At 35.5% G+C, this 24,963-nt stretch overlaps 1 protein-coding gene across 1 annotated transcript in view; it reads left to right on the top strand.

The window, feature by feature from the left end:
- The window catches only part of otogl.L (otogelin ike L homeolog), a 97,562-nt gene that overhangs the window by 24,506 nt on the left and 48,093 nt on the right, over nt 1-24,963 (top strand). The window contains exons 17-29 of the mRNA XM_041585568.1: nt 1,035-1,158; nt 1,886-2,063; nt 3,474-3,598; nt 5,147-5,356; nt 5,863-6,031; nt 7,857-7,931; nt 8,766-8,818; nt 9,905-10,067; nt 10,586-10,693; nt 11,231-11,375; nt 18,429-18,485; nt 23,535-23,669; nt 24,700-24,846. Coding sequence (XP_041441502.1) covers nt 1,035-1,158; nt 1,886-2,063; nt 3,474-3,598; nt 5,147-5,356; nt 5,863-6,031; nt 7,857-7,931; nt 8,766-8,818; nt 9,905-10,067; nt 10,586-10,693; nt 11,231-11,375; nt 18,429-18,485; nt 23,535-23,669; nt 24,700-24,846 — 1,689 coding nt within the window. The remainder of the gene's footprint in view (nt 1-1,034; nt 1,159-1,885; nt 2,064-3,473; nt 3,599-5,146; nt 5,357-5,862; nt 6,032-7,856; nt 7,932-8,765; nt 8,819-9,904; nt 10,068-10,585; nt 10,694-11,230; nt 11,376-18,428; nt 18,486-23,534; nt 23,670-24,699; nt 24,847-24,963) is intronic.

The raw sequence follows: 24,963 nt of genomic DNA on the forward strand, positions 1-24,963 counted from the left end.
TAGAAAGCATAGAAACAATTTTGCTGCCACATGTCCTCTTTGGGAATAAAACATCTTATATTACATTATTAACATAACACTGATAGAGCTGCTTTTAAGAAAATGGAAAGTAAAACAATGGCTTTTTGCTCAGAATGAATGAAGCCCAGAATTTAATGACAGGATACATTTCCCTACAAATACGGTATATTGCCAAAACTACTCTGTATAATGCACAGGCTGACTCGCCTATTATTCCATTTAAAGAACATTTTAGCATAAAGTAGAGATGTAGACACTATAATTGGCTGTGTGCAAAGCTGGCAGTAATGCTCATTATTTGCAAATGGTGAAATATATCCTATTAACGGGGTTCCATTTTCATTTTGTGAAATGTTTAAAATGACAAAAATGATTTGCACAAAGAGCCTTGCCTATCTACATATACATTTGTTAAAAGGTATAAGGCCTGCAATGCTGCTTACTTTGCAGAGTGAAAGTGACATTGTATCAACAGACAGATGATCAACAGTGGCCTACAATTTTCCAAATTATAGTGAAAATATATATGGTGTATGAATGGTATATACAGTAAATATTGTAATAACCAATGACTCCATATCATAGTCATTCTTACTGTGCCAACAAAAACCTCTGTTTGTTTCTGTATTGTCCCTGTATTGTCCCTGTATTGTTCTGTATTGCACATGCCCTTATTCAGTATAATTTAGGAAAAAATTGTGAAGGCACACCATTGTAGATCTTGTATTTTGTAAAACAGGGAGCCCTGCAATTGCTTATGGTAGGTGTTTGGTACATTATGTGCATGTGTGTACTCTTTTAGCTCACACCTCTGGTGCAGGAAATAATTTGATGATAGGCACCCTTTAGTAAATGAGTTGATGCTTCTTTAAGAAATACATCTTACCTGCTTCATTTGTAGCCAAACTGCTTTGTTACCATGTGCCGTTAGCCCAGTTCACCAGTCTAATAATAAGTATCTAGATAAAGCAGATAAAGCTAGATAAAGTAACAATATTCTTATTCTGTTGTAGAACTTTGACCATGCCTGCATCCAATCAATTACACTCGTGATTGACGAAGACATAAATAAACAAGTGACACTTTTCAGAGATGGAGAAGTCCAATATGGTTCCAATCAGGGTTTTATCATAAACGGTAAGTCACTTATGAAAAATCAATGTCATGTATGATTTGACACCTATCATATAAACCGTAACATACTTAGGAATCATAATAACATTGAGCGGCATATTTCAACTTTATTAACCAGGCGAAAGAACTTGTTTTTTTCTCCTAAAGTTTTTAGTGTTTTCTTTACCAGGCATTATTTTAGCATTTTTAGATATTTATGACAGCTAGAAAACGTTCTTCTCGCCAACCACAAATTTACCAAAGATATCATCTGAGTGAGAAATTGTCTTATCTTTGTTTTTAAACATGCAACATTTTTGCCTATAGGTTCTAATAGGTTTTTTTAGATAGATCTTAGACCTGGTGAAAAAAGCCTGTTGAGAAAAGCATGATTAATGTGTAGCTAGAAAAAATTTTGACCACAATTTTTTTTAAAAAAAAATCCCAAAAATTCACCTCATCATTTTTCCTACTTTTCATGACTGTGGAAAAATGCAGCCCTTGGGAAAAGTGTATTGACCACATTCATCACTGTTGCAGTGCTCATCAAAAGCTCTAATGTGAACCCACACTGCTGTACTTCATGTATGCTGCATACTAATGCAGGAGAGCATACTAAGCAGCAATAGAGCAGTGAGCATCACCTGGACTTACCTATTCTTTATCCCTTTACTGTGCTGTCAAACTTTTCCCTTGCAGTGGGCAGAGTATTCTAAAAATCTATTTTGTTCTTGTCCTCATACCCCTTTAGGAGAGATTGAAGTTCGGAATCTGTCCTCAATGTTTGTGCAAGTGAAAACTAAATTTGGAATAAGGCTGCAGTTTTCAAAGGGTGGAGACAGACTTTATATTAAGGCAAGTAGTGCCTGGAGGAGAAGAACCTTGGGCCTTTGTGGAACATTTAACGGCAACCTAAGAGATGATTTTTTGTAAGTATTTTCTTATACATCTAACATTGGTTTGTAAAATCTAAATTTGTAACATGCAAGATGTAATTCTGTGTGTGATTTAATGTATAGCACTGTTTCATATACAGTCCATGTACAACAACCTTACCAAGATTTAGCCTCAATCCCCTTCTTTACTCTAAGGTTTTCTTTCCCGTGTACATGATTTGCACATGCATTGAGGGTCACCTCTTTTATAGTTCATTAAATACAATTTGCTCTGGGTGAAAGGGGTATTTAAGGAGTAAATTAAGGGATATTTAAAACCACTGAGAAGATCTGTAGCATTGTCTTCATTTACTGTTTCAGAAATGGTAACATCATGCCTGATGGAGCTATGATTTTTTCTCGAAAGCATGCATTCATAAATCACTATCAGCCAATAAATGGAATCACTTTAACACAGTACAACTCTCTACTACTATCTAATATGTATACAACATACAGTTATATGAAAAAGTTTGGGAACCCCTCTTAATTCTTTGGAGTTTTGTTTATCATTGGCTGAGCTTTTAAAGTAGCAACTTTCTATTAATATATAACATGCCTTATGGAAACAGTAGTATTTCAGCAGTGACATAAAGTTTATTGGATTAACAGAAAAGATGTAATATGCATCATAACAAAATTAGACAGGTGCTTACATTTGGGCACCGCAACAGAGCTATTACATCAATAATTAGTTGTGCCTCCTTTTGCCAATAAATGGAATCTAATATGTATACAATATACTGTAAGTAATGATTTTTAATACCTCAACTGTAAGATTATAATCAACCATCAATAATATAAAAATATTTTATAATAATAAAAATAAAGTTTTTATTTTGCACAGTTTATCTATTTACCCAGTTTAATTTTGAACAGTTCCTTTAAGGCTCTCTATATTTGGGGCCACTCAGGCAGACCAGACTGCATAAGGAGCACTATAAGTCATATAAGGCATTATGGTCTGTATTTTCTCTCTGCTGTAGCTCTAAAAAATACCGCACTTTGAAAAGCTAGCTGCCATCCCATATTGGTTCCTGGGGGTGGCACTGCTGCATTATTTAGAAATTCAAACTGCTGTTAGTATCACTTTAATAGTCTGCATAATGTTTTGCTAGTTATAAATATAAAGTCTTACAAACACACAGTTCCTAAAGTTATATAAAGGGTAATGTTCTCCCATATAAAAGGATGTAACCGTTTCCCTCACACTTTTTTAACCTGTATAAATTAGTGTGGAGCATTTTTCCAGCACACAGAAAGATGTTGGCATTCTGGAAAAAAATAATGCATTGTTGGTAAATACATATTGAATTGCACTGAATTGTATTATTCTGCATAGTATTACATGTTAGATTCATTTCAAATGAGTTTGTGAAAGACACCTGTCTCCATGTTTATTAGGTCTCCAGCAGGGATGATTGAAGGAACTCCACAGCTCCATGCTAATGCCTGGAAGATATCATCTGCTTGTGTAACACCAGTTAACATCCCAATAGTGGATCCATGTGACATAAATATCCAAAATGGTAAAAACTGAGCATGCATAACTGTGAGCTGCTGTTATTAGATCTATCTACTATGTATTTCATATAACATATGCGCTAACATTGATAGTACATTGAGTTTAAAATTTCAAACCATGAAACAGTTTTTGTCTCTTATAGAGAGATTTCTACAGGGAAAGTCAAAGTGCCTTCATCTGAGTTTAGCATCCAAGTATAGTGTGCCCTGGGAATCATGATTCCCTACTAATATTACATAGGTGGTACTTCCATGACCAGGAGGCACCTGGCAAATGAGTTGGATCAGTGCAGATGAGAACATCATCTTGGTATTGCACGGTTTTTCACATACCATAACATCACAATCTACTTTATTGCCTGCTTTTGAAGTAACAGCACACAGACGAATTCGATAGTAAACAACGGTAAAGGTCATTCATCATGTATATAGCTTGGTGCACATTTGCACAATCACTACGCATGGATGTCATTTGGTGTTGGTTTGGTGTAAACATATTTTACATTCTTTGTTGTACATGGATACTCATTCTCTGTTTTTGCCAGCAGTTTCTTTCTTGATGGTTACATTTGATACTGCTAATCGGATTATTTTATTTTGGTTCTTTCATTTGTATTTGTGCAATGTCTTTTTATGCTCATTCCTTGTCTCACTGATTTCCAATTAATCCCATATTACACAGTTAGTGCCATGTATCAGTATGTTATTAATAGTTATAAATAGTATTAGTATTACATTTGATTCCAGTCTGAATGGACAGATTGTGCAGAGAAATTATGAGTTTCCAACAATAAGTTCCACACTAGAATATTTGCCAGATCAGTCCCATCCTTTCTTTGACATCCTTAATACCTGGTATTAAATATTAAAAATGTTAGATCCTTTTAAACCACTATATCAACTGAAGCCAAACTCTTGTTATTATTACTGGGTTACAGAAATTATTATTTTGTTAATCCACATTTATTGTGGATTAAGAAAAGAAAACTAAGCAAAGTGAGGTAAATATGAAATTGGTTTGACTGTAAAAGTCATTTGAAATCTGTTTATCCAACTGGTGGTCTTTAGCAGTTTGCTAAACAATATCAGGTAGAAACAAGCTGATGGAATGAGGTCCAAATCTCATCTGCATACTATGGTAATTTACTATTATAGTTTAAATTTAACTGAAATAAGTCTTGCCAATGAGTGGAATCAAACTGTCGACTGAATGGGACACGTAATAAAATACATTTTATTTTATTCATTTTTCTAATGAATACAAAAAACATTTGCAAACGTCAATGATCTACACATTAATCTTTTGCAGCTTACATTAAGATCCTAATTAACTTTGTTAAATATTATGTAGGATGTACAGAAAATATGGCAAATTTACATTTTTATTGCCATCCTCTTCTGTACTGCGTTGCTTGGCACGTAAATTCGACTTGCTGCCTCCCCTATTCTTGTCTATTACCTACGGCCTCATGCTCGAATCACAGTACAAGTGTGCCACTATTATTGGTTAGAAGCAGTAAAATCTGTGGCATGTAAATTTTTCTTTTTTGCAGTTGGTTTTGCTGCACACTGTGATATCATCAATCAAGAGCTGTTTGCACCGTGCCATACATATGTGAACCCGGGCCAATATTACCAGTTATGTCGGTTTGATGCATGCAAATGTGGAAGCAGCTGCCTATGCAATGCCCTTGCCCACTATGCCTATGTCTGCAACAAGCATGGGGTCACTGTTAATTTCAGATCTGAAGTTTCTTTCTGTGGTGAGTAAAAGAAAAATTAAAACAATATATTACAACTGGAATTACATTTTGGCAGTTATTTCATGTTATCTACTATTAACACTCAGTATAGTTCGGTATAGTAAAAAACAAAATGGGTTATTTATTCATGGGAGGGAAGCAGGTCCGGACTGAGAATTAAAATAGGCCCTGGCATTTCAGGTACACAGATGCCAAATCATCCCACATAGAGGCCCAAACAGCCCCCACCAGCCCACTAAATACTGACTTTCTATGGGACCTTATTATGGGACCTATATAACAGATTGCCAGTCCGGGCCTGGAGGGAAGTTTGCAAGATAATGGGGGCAGTTGCAGATCTTTTGCAGCACAGAGATGTGTGCAGGGCAGGGTGCATAGCAGAAAAACAGCAGATTGCTGGATTACAGGGTGCTGGAGTTCCTTGTATCACCTTTTCTTATTAGAATGCATTATTGTGATGTCAGCATTAAAAGCTGAAAGATTCAACATACTATTTTGTCCTTCAGGGGTCATATGTCTTCATGGAATGTTATACCAGCAGTGCACCTCATTCTGTGGACGGACCTGTGCGTCTCTTACATCTGGAGAAGTCTGTAGTGATGATGAATGTGTTGAGGGATGCAACTGCCCTGAAGGAAAATACTTTGATGAGTCAGTAAACTTTTGTGTTGGAATGTAAGTCCATTGCATTTTTATATCGGTCTCAACATTTGCATTAACAATAACCTAGATAGGACATAATCCTTCTGTAAAACTTAATATAAAAGTACAAGACAATCATCCAGTATGAATCCTGACTACCAGGGCACTGTCTGTCATCTTGTTCTCTAAAATAGAGAGATTACCGGTCTGGTGATTTATACATCATTGTACTCGATATTCTGTTGGGTGGACAATTTGCTGTTCAAGGATGAGTGAAGAACAGAAAGTCATGTATTCACTGGGCATTCAGGATTTTATTTTAATGGAAAGGCTTTCTTTGTCAAACATTAGCTGTATTTGGGCTATTATTTATTTAAAACGTTATTAAAATAAAGCCTATAAAGATCTCACTTCCCAGCTTGGGACTCTATGCTTATCCTTTATGCCAGACTGAGCTTCAAAATAGGCCTTGGCATTTCAAGTACACAGAAGCCAAAGACGCCTCACAGGCCCAATTAATAATGAGGTATCTTACACAGCCCTTCCCCCATTTGTCAGACTTTATAGATTTTTAGTCTGGATTGTGCCAGTGACATGGAGCTGTCCCTCTCCTACTGGGACTGGACTGCAAAGTTTTTTTCTAATACACCCCCACTGTGTGTGTGTAACAGTGATGTTATTATATGGGCTGTAGAGGGGAATTTTTGGGAAACAGCAATATCTGTAAATGGTATGAGGATTGGCCCTAGTACCATTCACCATCATGAATGGGGTTTAGACAGCGCAGGACTACAGCCCAAATGAGTTTCTTTAGGAGCAACCTAGGAGGTAACCTATGCTTCTGACTATTGGTACTGATTGTGTCACTAGGGGGCAAATTTACTTAAGGTTGAATATTGAGGGTTAATTAACCCTCGATATTCGACTGTCGAAGTTAAATCCTTTCGACTTCGAATATCGAAGTCGAAGAATTTAGTGGTATTCGTTCGATCGAACGATTTTAATCCATCGATCGAACGATTTTTGTTCAACCAAAAATGCTAGCAAAGCCTATGGGGACCTTCCCCATAGGCTAACATTGACTTTGGTAGCTTTTAGGTGGTGAACTAGAGGGTCGAAGTATATTCTTAAAGAGACAGTACTTCGACTATCGAATGGTCGAATAGTTGAATGATTTTTAGTTCAAATCGTTCGATTCAAAGTCGAAGGTCGAAGTAGCCAATTCGATGGTCGAAGTAGCCAAAAAAAAACATTCGAAATTTAAAGTTTTTTTCCTCTATTCCTTCACTCGAACTAAGTAAATGGGCCCCTAGAAGTACTGCACATTTTGGTGTCACTACTGATACTGCTATTGATCTGGAATGTGTTGTTACAACCTTTTTCTAAGCTATAGATCTAAAAAATGTACTTACTGTATGGCACATAAAGGCATATTTATTAAAGGATGCACAGCAATGTATGCTCAGCAATACAATAAAAAACACAAATGTGTCATATGTAAATATGAGACCAGCTAATTTTGCCAAGGTGCAGTAACCTATAGCAACCAGTAAGATGTTTGCTTTTATGCTAGCTGATTGGTGGTTCATATAAGTGATTAGACCTGTACCAGAATCTTTAAATACATAACCCCCAACATTCTCCCTTTGATTTCCCACCTAGCAACCTGTGACAAGCTCTATTACACCTTTTAAAAAGTATAACCCATAGTGGTGTAGATGAACAGGAACTTGGTAACTATAAGGTTTAATATCCCTGGGGTATTTGGTTACAATGAAGATAAGTGAAACTATGATACAGTACATGTTTACAGATTCTACAGAGCTTTAGCATGTTAATTAATGCTTTTATCCAATAGATCCAGCTGTCGATGCTACTACAGAGGCAAAATGTTTCACCCAGGGGAAGTCATGTTAAGGCATGCTGGATCTTGGTAAGATTCAGACTAATGTTTAATTGTGAAGTATATATGTATTTGCGGTGCAAATAAAACTGAATGGTTTATGGTTATTAGATATAAGTAAATCTTTCAACTAATTTAAAAATATTTCTGTATGTGCTGTCAAATTAGTTAATTTCCTGTTTGGAAGTACAGTATAATACCTTTCAAAACTCAATTCTGAACTGGGGCAAAGCAATGAAGCGTGTCTAATTCTAAGTTGTGTGACTGTAACTGGCTGCTTACTATCCCATATACCATGGTTTCCTACTGCACACACTGGGGTAGAAAACATGGGACTGGTTAGATTATTGTCCTCCTTGAATTTGACTTGTCTGTTCTGTTATTGTCCTGTTTTAATGTACAATCATTTTTACATTAGTAACAGTATATAAATAATGGACATACATACATACAGTGCATGAAATCATGCTCCACAAAGAAAATAATGGAGCTTCTGTATTTCTTTGCATCTGAAGGACTCCCTGTGGAATGCTTTATATTTGTGGCCTTTATTGGCATTAGGTAATGTAATTGATTATAGTCACCATCACTGCTCACAGCTCATTGCAAGCTAAGGCTTCCCACTAATTTATGGGGGATTTCAGATGATTTTGCTGCTGCTACTGTTCCAAAAATAAGTTGCAGAGATTGCAGCACCCCATGTGCTAAATCCCTAAGACCTAGTAGACTCTTATCATGCTATGGGTACATAATAGGACATGAGGTAGACAAGATTACATGCACCTATATCATTCGCTTTTTAATAACCATGTATTATATAACTCATAACCTTACAGAAATAAAGATGTTTCCTTTTTATGCTAGCCAGTGTTTGAATGGAACAATGAAATGTACTGAAACAGCTACATCCATAGCAGGTAGGAGTATTTTGATGCACATTTACTACATACCTGTTTACGTAGATTCTAATGATTCTAAATCTGACCATAAAATTAAGAACTAGAGACCGATGAGTAGTTATTTGTGAGAAGGACTACATAAACAGAGCATTGTGGTCCGCCTTGATCAGATATTGGCTGGGAATGTAACCAAGGCCAGCGGCTGTCGGACTTGCAAGCAATCAGAGTTCCACACAGCAGGAAAGCATCATTTGTGTCTGTTTCTTGCTAGAAGCCTCATAAGCAGACACGCATGGTGCTTTCCTGCTGTCCCATAGGAACATAAAGGTCACTGGGATATAGACAATATACTACCTTTGGGATTTACTTACTTCCACAATGACTAAGGGCAAAGGTCAAATGCCTTAAAGTATTCCATAATTTTTTTACTCGCCACACCAAGGACCAGGATAGCAAGGGATCATAACGTTCACTGAACCAAGCAGATATGAATGAATTAACCTTGTTTAGCATGAATTCAATGAATACAGCTTGTGCTTGACCATTGCTCGACTATATATATATCATAATATTGGCTCTTAATGAAATATGGCTTGATTTATTTACAGTTCTTTCAGTAATCATAATTTATCAACATGGGATAAAACAAATTCAAAACATACTCAGAGGTAACGGAATAGAAAAAATGCAATGGCAGTAACTATAATTGAATAGTGATGGGCGAATCTATTAGCCAGGCACAAATTTGGGGGGAATTACTGCATCTCACCACCGGCGAATAAATTTGTGAATTTGCTGCGAAAATTGGTCAGCGTCAATGTTTTTTTTGATGTCTGTGACAATACTGACGCCGGTGACAATTAAACGCATGCCCATTAACTTTAATATGTGTCAAATTGTTGCCGGCGTTGTAATTGTTGCCAGCGACTATTTTGATGCCTGCAAATTTTTTGCTGTTTTGAAAATTTGGCGGGAAATTCGAGAATTTTTCAGCAAAGCAAAATGAGACAAATTCGCCTATGACTATAATTGAATTATTACTCCTAATATATAGAATATATGGTGCAGAAGCAAACTGTTGTTATTTTCTCTCTTTGACTGAAGGCCACACATGCCCAGATGGAAAAATATACTTTGACTGCCGAAATCCCATACCTGGTTTTCCATCAGCTGGGGTTAACTGTGAAGCCACTTGTGCCAATCTGGCTATGAATTTCACATGTGTGCCCTCCCCACCCTGTGCCAGTGGATGTATTTGCCCAGCAGGGTAGGTACTAAACTCTCAGTGCTCTCTACAAACAACTAAAGCACAGTTAAAAAAAAGTTAAAGGAACACTAGGCAAGTGAAGCAATGACTAGGGATTATGTTCACCCTCCGGAATGCTTGGTAGACATGAGAGGCATCTGCTAACATATAAACAACTCTATAATCCTTGTTTTTTACGATTGGTTTAAAAGTAAAACTTAAATTATGCTGAGATTTATTTAGACATCTGACTTTACGCAGAACATTTGTTCTATTAGGATCAAATACTTGTTGCAATAGCCTAAAAACAGCTATTATCTGCTGGGACTCCCATTTGAAGTCATAGAAAGACTAAATACAAACACCATTACAAATATTAAATATTTAGAGATCAAACAAGAGAAAGGTGAAACCCCTTTTATACATGATTCTATATATAGTAAAATGTAGTGTGACTGCACTACCAAAGTGTTTGGGATTTTTGATTATTGTTCCCTTGTGCATTAATCAATGTTTTTTATTTTTTCACCATTATGAAGAATGGCAGAGCACAAAGGGAAATGTTATGTACCAGACAGCTGCCCATGTACATGGAAAGACAGGGAATATCTGTCAGGAGAAGCTATCTCTACACCCTGTTATACATGGTAGGTACCTTTACTAGTGTTTAACCTTGGCTAGTGAGTTTGGAAGTTAATTCAATGATTGCTGTGTCAGGGGAGAAAGGCAGCAACTACTGACATCTTCCTCTAAAAATGTGGAGTGGGTTGGTATGATATAAAGCATCAAGTGTGCATAGTGCCTAAAATGTTTTTGCACCCTGCCCTGCTTTTCAATACCATAGTTGCAGATCTTTGGGCTCCAGAATCGAGCTGCATTCATAAGGAGTGGGCTGATTTGGTATGTGGGCATCCCTTTGGAAGTTATTCAGTTATTATGCAAGATAGTGTGGGTCAACTGTTGCTCAATGCAACATGGCCGTGTACTGCTTGCTATGCCACACATAAAAAACAAAGCTATGTTACACACACAGCACTGCACTTGTACCTTGCTCCTTACCAATGGCATATGTGTTCTGTAAATGATTTTGCACTCCTGTAGCCCTATAGCGTTTGCCTTAGGGGATTTGATAAATGACCCATATATATATAGGTTACATTATGTAATTCTATCTTTATTTGTAGTGTATGCAGAAGAGGGCTCTTCAACTGCACCAGTTACCCCTGCCCATCAGTTTGTACCGTGTACGGAGACCGCCATTATTACACTTTTGATGGACTCGAGTATGATTATGCAAGTGACTGCCAAGTCTATCTAGTCAAGGTAAGTGTATTTTGCCTTGTTGTCCTTTGTTGCAGTATAATGTATTAAAAGCTGTTGTGCAGTTTACAGTATTTATATAATCATGTATAACCAAAGCAGGATGCAGCAGAGTTTTAAAATAAAACCAGTATATAATGCACTATTAGATTAAATGTTTTTTTTACATTGGCTCATGAATTTCATATTTTTGTTAGTATATATATGTATATATGTATATAGAATATGGATTTTATGCACTGGTGGTGGGTTAGTTATTTGTCATGCGTTTTTTGGTAGTCATTATTTATTTGTTTTTTATATACACTGGGTATAGTCTAATTATGACATCAAATTGTTATTGTTATTTGGGGAACACTTACCAAAATCATGAGAGGATGTTACAATATGAGCAGTTTGTAGTGATATATACACATTAAGTCCATTTATGTATTTAGTAGTGTGGTATGTAAACTCCGTAGAGATGCAGACCCATGGAATCCACACAGTGCACTGCCCCTCATTAATATGAAAAAACAGAAAATAACATAAGATGGTATATAAACACCGTAGTCATACAGACCCAAGGGATCCACACAGTGCACCGCCCCTGATGAGTATAATAAGTACAAGTAGAATAACGGAGAGCTGCAAAAGGATTAGGCCAATGTGAATTTTAGTATTTAATATTGATCAAGTAAATTGATAGAACTAAGGTGTAAAATAGTATTGATAGGGGGAGCATAGAACCTCCCAATAAGAATTATGAATCAATTAAGTATTGGTATATTGTCAATGAATGTATTCATGGTGATAAGTTTAATTGGTGATTGTCTGTGATGCTGATCATGTGACACCATTACAGCTGCTGTTTTCCTATCAGTATGTAGATGTAAGGCAATTTCTTGATCAGTTTGGCACTTGGAGAAAGGCCGTAGGGTAGGCTGAAACATTAGTCCTTTGTTACCAATAAAACATTTTTATTCATAATTGTAAGACCTGTGAAAAAGATTTTTTTCACAAGTATTCCCATTGAGTGTGGTACTATGTCACTTTATTTACCTTATTTACCAGCCCCCGGGCAAGTTGCTAAACAAGATTAGGGTGTGCTCCTCCATGTTATATATATATATATATTCCCTGCAAATTCTGTTTTATCACAATGCTTTATTCTTGAGGCATCAGAATGGGCTTTTTTTGACATGTCAATGCTGCAAATAGGAAAGAGGGCATTGATCTAAAGGGGTGTTCCTTATGTGGATTGACTGGCTCTGTTACTCTACATAGTAGGGCTCATTTACAATGCCATTCATAAAAAGTACTTGTTACTAAAAATATTTGGATGTATTGGAGGAAATCGGCATTGCTCAAACCTAGTCTGTTCAGGTGAATCACAATATAGGGAAATTTATGGATTCCCCTTGCAAGATCCGTCAATAGTTGCATCTGACTTGTGCTTAAAGAATCACATGCAGACATTATTTTGATGCTGAACATGAAGCAATCCCAACTGAAAATGCCCACTTGCCCAAAGAGAAGGTGAGTTCCTACTTTACTTTTTCTTGAGGTGATACATTTGATGAATATATTCTAAGCAATTTTAATGATGGTGCATGTTCATTTGGCAATTATGAAGTTCCCTATTTTGTGTGTATAAAAACCATCTTTGTGTCAAGGAACTTTACATTTGAGATTAACCTGGGATATGGAAGAAGTTTAAAGGAGACATATAGGATAAATGAAAAAACCCTAATATTGTAGGGGGTTTCACTTTATGCTAAAAATAAATGTATTATATTTAAAATGGGCCCTTTTACTAGGGCTTCCACCCTAAAAGATCTGCTATGGTAACGGTCGTCATTTCAAATTAGGGGTGTACGTGTCCTAACGGTCCCTGCCAGAAACATAGTAGGAGTACAGCCAATCACAGCCCTGCAGTCTCACAAATAAAGCCAGGTTTCACTTTCCTATCAGGTTAGCCTAGCTGTTGATTGGCTCCTATAATAAGCATATAAATAAAATTGAACCTTTGCGGTTCATTGTGTTTTGTGTACTGGGTAGAAATAAGCAGAATAGAATTTAGAAAATAAATAATGAAGCCAGTAGAAAATTTGCATAAAATAGCATTGTCTACAAAGGTAACATCACCTTTAACTATAACCAGTATTGGTGGGTAACTAGTAAATGAAGATAAACTTCTTAAACTCTGTGCAATGGTGGATTACATTGCAAATTAGAATGTTGCATGAGAATTTGAGATTCCTTATGTTAACTTTTTATGACTTATAAGTAGATGTTATGTTTCCATGTTTGTGTTTACAAATGCTTATTGTGTGTGCCCAACACTTCTTTCCTCCATGTTTGCATGCATACAATGCATAGGAATTTAAAGGGACAGTATACACCCCTTTTCAATATGAGCGTAAACATGAGTGAAAACAGCAACTTGGGGTGCAAAGTGCAAAATACATGGTTGCTTATGTTTATTTTTGCACTTTGCACCCTGCTTTGGTGTAAATGCCCTGAATTCTTCTGTTTACATAATAAATGAATGAGCTATGTATACATTAATACAAGAGTGCACTCTTTTTCTAGATCTGAGTTTATAGCATACTAGAATTTGTTTCCCCCTATGGGTAATTGTAGGTAATAACTAACTTTAACAAGTGATATATGAGATCCAATAATGACCAGAAGAGAATATAAAGTGACACCCTACCAGCTTAGAATAGCCTGTGTTGTAATATGAAGGCAATGGTATCTTTTTCATAATGGCTAGGATGCCGTGTTTGCCACAAAACAATGCCCAAAAAAATGCAGGATTAATCTAGGCTTTTATTAACTTGTGGCCGTGCCAACATGCAGCCCTGCTATGAGTAATTGAAAATGTCAGAGCTTCTCAATCAATGCTGCTTAATAAAAAAATAATGCTTGTATCAAATAGCCGAAACAATGCAATGAAATAAAGGAGCCATTTTGTTCCCACAGCACACATTCAGACTTTCATTTTCTTAACGTAAAAAGTCATCAGCAGGGACATGAGTGAATAAGGAAGGATAGACATAAAGCATTAACAATTCAACAGAGAATTTGCAGCTGAAACTGTAACCTGTGATGAGTGAGGAGTTCTTTTCGGAACATTTTTAATTTTAATGAGAGGCTTTCTATATGCGGTGGTTGAAGCCTTAGTATATATCTGTAAATAGGATTAGCCCTAATCCACTCTTAACTTAATACTAGAATTGCTTTGCAGCTGCCATTTCCCTCTTTATATAAAAGGCTGTGCAGAAAAGGCCAAGATCAAATGCACATTTCTGCCAGCGATGCTTCTCATATTATTATCCATCTAAAGAATAAGACATCAAGTCTGAGCTTTTAGCTGAAGTCTGTGCAATTTATCCTGTGGAAAATATAAGGTTTGGGAGGATCATTTTCGTTTTCAACCCTTCAGTAAAATGGATATTACATGGTTCTCAACAATTGTTAAAATAAGACTAAACTTCCAAATTCTTACTGAAATGCTTCATAGAATGTCTAATTTTTCTTTAACATGGATCATGTATCATATAATCTATGGGACAATTAATCGAAACTCAAGTTTTTTTTTTTCACGATTGGAGAAAAAATGTAGCAAACCCGCCCCCCCCAAACACGAATATACTCGTGAATATTCATTGGAACTTCGAATAGTCAGGATTTATTAAAGAATGAAACCACAAAAAGTCGCTAGAAAAAACTCAGCAAGTAAAATGTGGTGAGGTTCAATAGGAGTCAATGTGAATTGTCTCTAAAAGCTTTAATCATATATTTTTTTCATCAGTTCATTAAAACATTTGAGTTTTTTAAGTGTTAGTGAAAATTAATGGAACAATGTGATTAATTTTTTATTAAGAAAAAATGCTCAGTATTTTTCATGTTTTATCCCCTCAATCTCAAAAATTACTAAATAGGCCCCCACATTTCCCATGAGAACAACATGGCATTTTATCTATCTGATGTTATTAGTTTGAAAGAGATGTTACAAGTTAAAGGCACAGGCCAGATTTGTAATAATCAAACATGTTCCACTGAGAGATAGATTATTTAGATTTTCCAGTAGAGATATATATATATATATATATATATATATATATATATATATATATATATATATATATATATATATATATATATATATATATATGGGAACATCAGGGTGTAAGGCTGTTTTTCAGCAAAATGGTACTGACAAACTTCATATAATTGAGGGAAGGATGAATGGAGAAAAAAACTTGATAAAAATCTGCTGCCATCTACCAGGATGCTGAAGATGAAACAAGGGTGGACATTTCATCAAGACAATGATCCCAAACACACAGCCATTGAAACTCTCAATTGGTTTCAGAGAAAGAAAATAAAGCTGCTAGAATGGCCCAGTCCATTTGAATCCAATTGAAAATCTATGGAAAGAACTGAAGAGCATAGAAGAGGCCCTGGAATGTTCAAGGTTTGAAGATAGTTTGTGTGGAAGAATGGCCAAAAATCTCACCTGAGCAATACAAGCTAATAGTTTCTCCCTACAGGAGGCGTCTTAAAGCTGTCATTACCAACAAAGACTTTTCTACTTAATATTATATACTTATATACTTAATAATAAATATATATATATATATATATATATATATATATATATATATATATATATATACATTTCAGTAAGTGCGTTCAATACTTATTCCACTTTATTACGCATAATTTATGGATTTTTTATTTCTTTGTATGTGTGGATTACTTGGGTTGTTACCGACATTGATGTGTTCAATACATATTTTCCCTGTTGTAAGTACATTGTGTTACATTGCTAGACAATGCAGAGAGCCTTAGATGTGTTAGAAGTTTAACTGATACATACAGTATGTCTTACAAATTGTTTTTGGGTAAAAGGATTGATTTAAAGGATGGAGGAGATGCTGGGAGAGAAAACTAGAAAATCTCTCTTAAATCTCTCTTACAGCACACACTTAGGGGCAGATTTATCAAGGGTCGAATTTTGAACTGCTAAAACGTAGAAGTTCGACCATCGAATTGAAAAATTCGATAGTCAACGGTTTTTTTGTTTAAATTTAGCTGTTTACGATCGAATTAAAATCGTTCATTCGATCGTAGAAAGATTTCCAAAAAAAAACCTTTGACTTCTAAACACCTAGCCAAATGTTGGCTGTATTTTCTAGGAGGTCCCCATAGGCTAACATAGCAATTCGGCAGGTTTAAGGAGGCGAAGTGTCAAAGTCGAGGTTTTTTAAAGAGACAGTACTTCGATATTTTGAATATTCTAAGTATTTTCAATTAGAATCAAAGTCGAATTTGGCCTCTTCAATGGTCGAATTATCCAAAAAATACTTCGAAATTCAAAGTTTTTTAATTCGAAAATTCACTTCGACCTTTGATAAATCTGCCCCTTAGTGACTGGGTTTTCTATAAAATGGTTTCACTATGTTATTCATCTGAAATCATTCTCCGGGAGTAACGGGAGTTCATGAATATAGCGTGTAGAAACACAATCGCCACAATGGCAAAATGCCTGCAGACTTCTCATCACACAGGCCATATGACTCAGGTGATGAAAATCCTGACTGTGTGGTTTTGTCATATTAAAAGTAGGCTTATTGTGTGGGGGACAGGTGCAATACATGGCTGGTCTTCTGGCCTTTGGGCTCTGACTCTTAAATGAAGCAGACTAACTCACAAAGGCTAATTTGTTCATGTCTGCGGAATTGCATTGAGTAATTGATGAAGGATTGTACCTCCCTTTGAACTAAAACTAATTACCAATTAAGAAACTGATAGTGATCTGTTGGCAGATAATTCCTCAGATTATCGTGAGAATCTTTTTTTTTATAGAGTAGATAGACTTTTTCATTCATTTTTATTTAACAAGTAGGAAATATATATAGTATTTATGAAAGGCTGAACTGGGAAACACAGAAGGATTCACAGTAGAAAATAAATTGTTAAATCCAAATCACTTATCAGTTTAACAAGCATTACCCATAGTATTTGTATCACTCGTAAAAAGTTAAGTGCTAATAAATCAAGCCCTCAGTATTTAGTGCAAAAAAGTACCTATTATCTGATTTCTTATTTGTCATACCAATAGGGCTTATATCATATGAAAATAATGTGGTTGATTTATAAAGGATGGTTGTTTTTATTCAGTGGTAACTATGGTTATTGATCATTAAATAAATAAACAGATGTTTTTAGATTAACATGCTCTACTGTGCGGGAATGATTTACTCTAGAGTGGGAAAGAGCAGTCCTAATGATTAATCCCCACAGTCAATGGCATTGGAGAACAAATATTTGGAGGGGTGTTAGATCATTAACACTTTCCTGACAGTCAGCAATACATTTCAGAGACAGTACATTTTTTAACAACTGAGAAAAATTAAAGATGCTGGGATTCCCCAGTTCAAATCTCAGTAAATCTGGACCTGTAGCTTATGGTTTTAAAACAGTCCTCTTTTCTCCATCTTGCAGTCTCGAGCAGCAGTTGATCAAATGATAAAAACGTATGTGAAATGTTTTAAGTTGTGAGTTATTAAAGAGACTGTATGGGAAATTGGTGAACAGTTCATTGAAACTTCACATGTTCAGATGATGCTCCATGAAGAAAGAAATACAGCTGGGGCCTTTGACAAGTAACAAAACAATGATGCAGCACACTGAGTCACTTCTCAAATGGATGCAAGAATCCTGACAGTAGAGATGGAAACATAAGACAAATCGGTGGTCATTATATGCCTGGGCTTTGAAGCAGCGCGATGGAACCTGTCCACACTTTATTAGAAGACACTCTCCTCTTTATGTTTAGCTCTAATGAGGTGAGAATGTGTTAAAATGGTGATTAATTTATGCTTGTAATAAATGCATCCTTTTCCTTTATTGGTTGTCTGTGCTGTATGTATTCATTATGTATTTATAATACACAAGATCATAGTACCATGCCTTCTATTTCTGGTGATTCTATGCACTTTTACAATGGCAGAGTGGGCTGCTTTTTGTTTTCATCTTTTTCCAAGACATTCGATTTGCTGTTTCTAGTCACAAGATGCACGTGAGGCATTCAGTTTCCACTGGAAGGATGATGGCCAATGGAAGGTAAGTTTGATTTTCAGAATATATAATTTAAGCATTTTTGTGTATGTGTGATGCATTTTTTGCAGCTCTTTTTAAAACCATTATGCAACTGTCTCACACTGCCATAAACTGTGCTTACCTATTTCTGGATGTTTATGTATTGTTTATGTATAGATTGTATATAACTGTTGACAAATAAATCTTACATCTAATGCCTGTTTGTTTGCATTTAATATTGTTACTCTTTAATTGTTCTGCTACTTGTAAAATGCTGATTCTAGTCTTTTTGAAAACAGATGTTGGAGTTTGTTCTTTTTGATAAGACTTCTATGTTACTTACACACAACTGCTAAATCTGGCATCAGTCAAAGATAGCAATATGCTTAGCCATCTGGAACAAGGAATTCTGTTATGTTTTTTAAACCAAACAAATGCCTCCTAAACTTTGCACTACAACAATAGTATTATTATCCTTATTAATATAGGAGGCCAACAGGGATGGATTAATGATTAGGCTACCATAGGCTATAGCCTAGGCGCCCAGAGTAGTGATGGGCAAATCTGTCCCATTTCGCTTCGCAGAGAAATTTGCAAAACTCCACAAAAATTTGCGAAATGCATTGAAGTCAATGGGCGTGACAATTTTTATGCGCGCAACAATTTTTACATGCGCAACTCTTTTGTCCAAATGCATTAAAGTCAATGGGCGTGTGAATAATTTTGGCGTGCAACAATTTTGACAAGTGACAATTTTTTTGTCGCAGCAAATTTTCCCACTGTGAATTTTCCCGCCAGTTTAGAAAACATTCGCCGTCGACGGAATCCAGAAATTTGCCACAAATCCGTGCCTGGTGAATAAATTCGCCCATCACAAGCCCAGAGTGATTAGGGGCCCATCCAACTTTTACAAATATTATTTTCTTAAAAATTTATTTTTATCTGCGCTGTTGGTCCTCGGTGCCTAATCTTCTTCCAGCAGGTACCGACCATGCACTATCCTGACTGGACCCGGGCCCAGCAGTGCAAATTAAAAAAAAAATATAAAAATAATAAATAAAAAATAAAGAATTCAAATAATAATTGAAAAAAGCTAGATCATTGGTCCCTTGTGTATCCAGATGCACCTGTGTTATATATTTATAAACTTTTGGGCGTGGGAGTAGACATGAAGGAGGACCTGTGGAAAGTGTAGCCTAGGGACCTCACATCTCATTAATTTGCCCTTGAGGACCAATGCATTTTTTGCAGCTCTTTTTAAAACCATTATGCAACTGTCTCACACTGCCATAAACTGTGCTTACCTATTTCTGGATGTTTATGTATTGTTTATGTATAGATTGTATAACTGTTGACAAATAAATCTTACCTCTAATGCCTGTTTGTTTTCATTTAATATTGTTACTCTTTAATTGTTCTGCTACTGGTAAAATGCTGATTCTAGTCTTTTTGAAAACAGATGTACATATGAATAAATTGAGGCCATTCTGTCAACAATTACACAATTACTATAAATAAAGTTTTGTTCTCAAAATATATTAAATATGTCGTTAAATTAACTACTTTGTCAGGTTTATTTTTGGTTAACTAATCTAAAGATGGAACTATTTGCTAATAATTCACAATTTCTTGCAAAACATTATATACTGCATAAACAACACGGCCTAGTTTTGTATTATGATACAATTTCTTTTGTTAAACATATAAGTATGAGGTTAAATGCTGCCATTCTATGATGGCAGCATTTGGAAATCTGGATGGAAATCTATTAAATTTAGGCTTTATAAAATTCATAGAAATGTCAATGCTCCTGAGGTTTTACTGTGGTTTGGACCTGTTTAAAATTGTTAAATCCCTAAAAAGCTTAAGGTGCATGCTTTGTTGATTTCACTGCCAATGTCACATTGATGACCCTTTCATATTGGTGGGATCACCTATGGTCTGGCTACAGCTCCTAAACTACTACTTCCAGGCAGATTGTTTATAAACCTATATGAAAATGTGAAAATATGTATGAGTCTTTGTGCTACTGTAGAATAGACTGACTGGAAATATGATTTGATAAATTCTAAACTAATAGACAAGAATTAACATGGTACTTTGGGCCAATGTACAACAGCTACCAGCTTTTTTTTATCAGAGTGATACAGGTGTTTATTGGCAGCATCTCACTCCCTCATCAAGTTAACGTTCAAGCTCAGTGGAGCTGAAATTCCAGCCACATGCAGGGAAACTGCAAGGTAATAATGATAAATGATAGATTGAGCCCATTTAGTCTTGCCAAATTGGGACTGGCAAGGACTGTGGAGGCTGGCATGCGTAACAAGAAGTCTTATTTGAATAGATAAAGAACAATTCTTCACAAAACACCACTCACTGATATAAGAAGCATGATAATCATTTCTGAGGATAAAGAGAGTGTTAGGTGGCAACGTTCCAGACTAACAATAGTACTAGTAAAACACTGTCTTCTTATAAATGGTTTCTTATGTCATCCTAAATCCTTTGTTAACTTATCTACTTACAAATAAATGTAAAAAACAGTTACAAAGATTCATACCACATGAAAACACATCAGAAAATAGTTCTCAAGTGCTAGTGTACACAGACTATGTGACTGACTGCAAAGTAAATTCTATGAATACATAGCATGAATGCCACTATCTTACCAGGCTGATAAAAAAGGCTGCCCTTATGCCATTATGAGATACCCTTCCAGTTATTAGATGTTTGGCAGGATTTCTTTATCTCTTCATCTTCCATCTGTTCATGTTTAATGATGCTTTCCAGATAATTCAAGAATTTGACTTCCTCTGGGTCAACTTGTAAAGTGTTGGAAAATGTCAAGTTGGTGTATGCAGTTTAAAAATTGAGATTACCATTTCACTTTATTTGACAAACTCAGCAAAACATATGTATTATCTAAAGCTATTCTGAACAGAAAGCTTTCTTTTGCATTTGGGTTTTTAATCCAATAAATTTTGCTATTCCAAGCTCTCTGTCAACAAAAAGGAACTGTACACCCTCATCAAGTGGATAGTTTAATTATAACAGTGGTAGAAAATAGTGTTGATTTAACATTTGTCAAACACTGGTAAATCATTATTTTACACAGCATGAAAAATATTCAAATCATCACTTTAGGGTCTCTATGTAAACTTGCATTGTACTTTATCAGATTTCAGGCGGTTTCACAATTAGTTTTATGGGATTCTGACACTTTTGTGTAATGCAACAATAAAATATCCTTTCTATATTGTTAAAAAGAGATTATGCATTGTCTAAATATTCTGCTGTATGTATTATATTCATTGACACTCATTTGTGGCCATTGGCTCGGCTGAAGCGACCTTTCTAGTACTGGATGTTGGAAAGAGTAGATGGCAGAAGAGAAAGACTAAGCCATGGTTACAAAAGGAGGGTTGCAAGAATTTAAGACCTTTTGTAGGAATTAGGCAAAGGAATAGTCAAAGTCCAGGGCAGGCAACAAACAGCATAAACCAAAAGAGAACAGCTTGGATGCAAAGTCAATAAAGAGGTGTTACTGTAAAAACACTTTTGTACCATATTTTCAAGGTCATGTGTCATGACACAACTATAGGTAACTTTTAATGCACATTCAAGTAGTTTTTTAGTGTTAGTATCACTTTAAGGTGATGCTTAGCTGCACCATACTGGGAGAGAGCATGCCCTCAAAGTGTCTGGGAGGGAGATGCTGAGCTAGTTCCTCAATGCATTGATGAACAAGTTAGAGTGGGCTCATTAAATTTGTGTATCTGTAGTTTGCCTTATGTTCCTTTTATGACTTAAGAACTTCCAGGAATGAAATACACAGCTGAAGAGATATTGGTTGTACAATGTAGTTTTATTATTATTTTATGCTTGGAATTAAGACTGCAATGTACAGAAAAATCTCTATGTCCCTACCCTTGTATTCAGATCATCGTTTAAACTGCGGATGCACAGGATATCAGTCAGAAACAGATAATTGCAAAATACTATTTTGGGAAAATCAGAGGTATTTTTAATTAGAACAGGATTGCTGAAATGCAATACAAGGAAAAGCCAAGATAACTAAGGTGAAGCCAAACAATGAAGACAAAGGAGATCTTGTTTGAAATAATTTTATGCATTATTTGTTTTCTGAAAAGACATATAAAGGTCATTTCCACAGAATCAAATGTTATTTTCATAATTTTTGATATTGCAATCCCAAATGGATAAAAAAAGCAGTAGTGTTTCCTTTGTGGGTGTTTTTAGAATCTGTAATAATTTTATTTGCATGCTGTTGTCATTTTGTGGTCAGAGTCCAGGGTCCAGTTTGAAATACAGGTATAAGATCTGTTATCCAGAATGCTTGAATATGTTTATTGAGCATAGCTGCCATCAAGTACAAGGTACTGTTTTATTATTGCAGAAAAAAAGAAAATCTAAACATTTGAATTATTTGTTGAAAATGAAGTCTATTGGAGATGGCCCTCCCATAATTTAATAAGGGGTTTCTGGATTATGGATCTCGTACCTGTACTGCAAATTAAAATTGTGGAATAAAATAAAAAATGATACTGTATATGTAGATTGTAATGCAGTTTGATCAGTATTTATTTTTACTAATGGTTCTACATGGTTCCATATATTACACATGTGATGACAGTTTTATTGTGTAAATACCCTTCCCCTTTGCCAAACTTTTCTACCAGATTGTGTTACTCTAGGTCATTTTCAGATGTATGTACTGGCTACATTGAGAAATAATCTTATAATCGGCTCATTTATAGTAACTCATTCCATGATCTAAACAATATGGGAATATATATATATATATACAGGCTGGCAGTAACATCAGCCCAACTGTTCAGCGCATAAAATAAGAGCCTTAACTTAATATGCCCCCTCCTCTTGTACTTGATTAACAAAATTTACTGTCCTTCCAGCAGATGTTTCTTCTTAGTTGTAGAACACTAACATCTGGAACTGAGCGAGATATCTTATACAAAAATGTTAGAAATTTGAAAATACTGACAAGGTGTAGGCCATGCATAATATTTTTTTTGCAATTTCTTTTTATTGTAGAGTGTGGACAATTCCAATGTTTCAGTCATTGCCCAGAATAGGAAATGTTTTGACAATGACATTATTTGCTCCAAGAATCTTGTCATTTCTTTGGGTGACACAGACATTTACTTTGGTGAAACGTCGGGTGCCCAGGTCAGTAAAATTCCTACAAGAGAATTAAGCAAATTTCATTGCTGTTGCCTTCTGTTGTGTAAAAGACATTCCCAGTGTCTCACCACTGGCTTTATGCAGATAATATTGATCTGTTTATCTCAGACATCTGTGTTTTTCTGAGTTATTTGAAAATTCTGCCCATCTGAACTGTTTTCCTTCTATGAAAGTGAAAAAAAAACCAGCCAGTAATACTGTAGTTTCTCTACACCGTTACTTCGTAATGGAGTAGACTTTGTTACAACAATGAGGAAACAATCCCACTTTTATAGAAGAACTCTATTTGCTGAGCTAATACTGAGCCTATGGCGCTAGGGTAGACATTGTCCAACCTTTTCAAGCCCTCTTGCTGGTCCAGAAAAAACTTGAATGTCTAAAACTTGAACAAATATTACCTACCTGAAAATTCAAATCGAATTTGAATCGAATTCTACTAAACTCGAATTGATTTTTTTCTCTAAAAAAACTCAAATGTCAGGAAGGCTATTACCATCTTTAAAAGGGTTACTGGACCTTTGCTATTGCTTGTTACATGAACTCAGCAAGTTTTAGGTGGTGCATAGTCAAATTCGAGTTAATCCCAGGTTCAAGGTATGATAAATCTGGAATTCAAATTCGGGTTTGGATTATTCCTAACTCGAATTTGTGAGTTTTGGCCAAAAATCCAACTAGAAAATTCTAATTTACAATCAAACCTTAATAAATCTGCCCCTAAGTGTGAGTTGGTACAATGCATTTGGTATGTTGTTGTGTATTTGTTAGGATGGGCCCATACATGTGGAACATGCATGTGTTTGTACTCTTGTATACATAAATATCTGTGTTTTTATATGTTGGTATCTCATGTTTGTGTTTAAAGAAAGTTATGCATTCTTGGTATGCATACTGTATGTCCCAATGTTACATTTCTTTTTTTTAAGCTAATTGGCAAAGTAGAAATGACCATTACTATTGGTGTTGTATGCTGCTTTTTAAATACACTTTGATTTTCCATCTTGATCTTTGTATTTAGAAGATATATAGAATGCAACACAGTTTATACAGATACGAACATTGGAAGGCTGGTTTTTATACAGTGGTGCACTTTCCAGAACTGGAAATGACAATACTCTGGGATAAAAAAACCACAATACATGTCAAAGTAGGACCTCGGTGGAAGGTAAGTCAGAGCTCCTAATGGGTTTTCAAAAGTATTAGAGAACTATAGGTAGAGTATTACAATTGCTGGGCAATTATAAGCATCTGACACTATGTATGGTTCTGTAAATGAAATTCT

Source organism: Xenopus laevis, chromosome 3L, assembly GCF_017654675.1.
Source record: "Xenopus laevis strain J_2021 chromosome 3L, Xenopus_laevis_v10.1, whole genome shotgun sequence".
Classification (NCBI taxonomy): Eukaryota; Metazoa; Chordata; class Amphibia; order Anura; family Pipidae; genus Xenopus; species Xenopus laevis.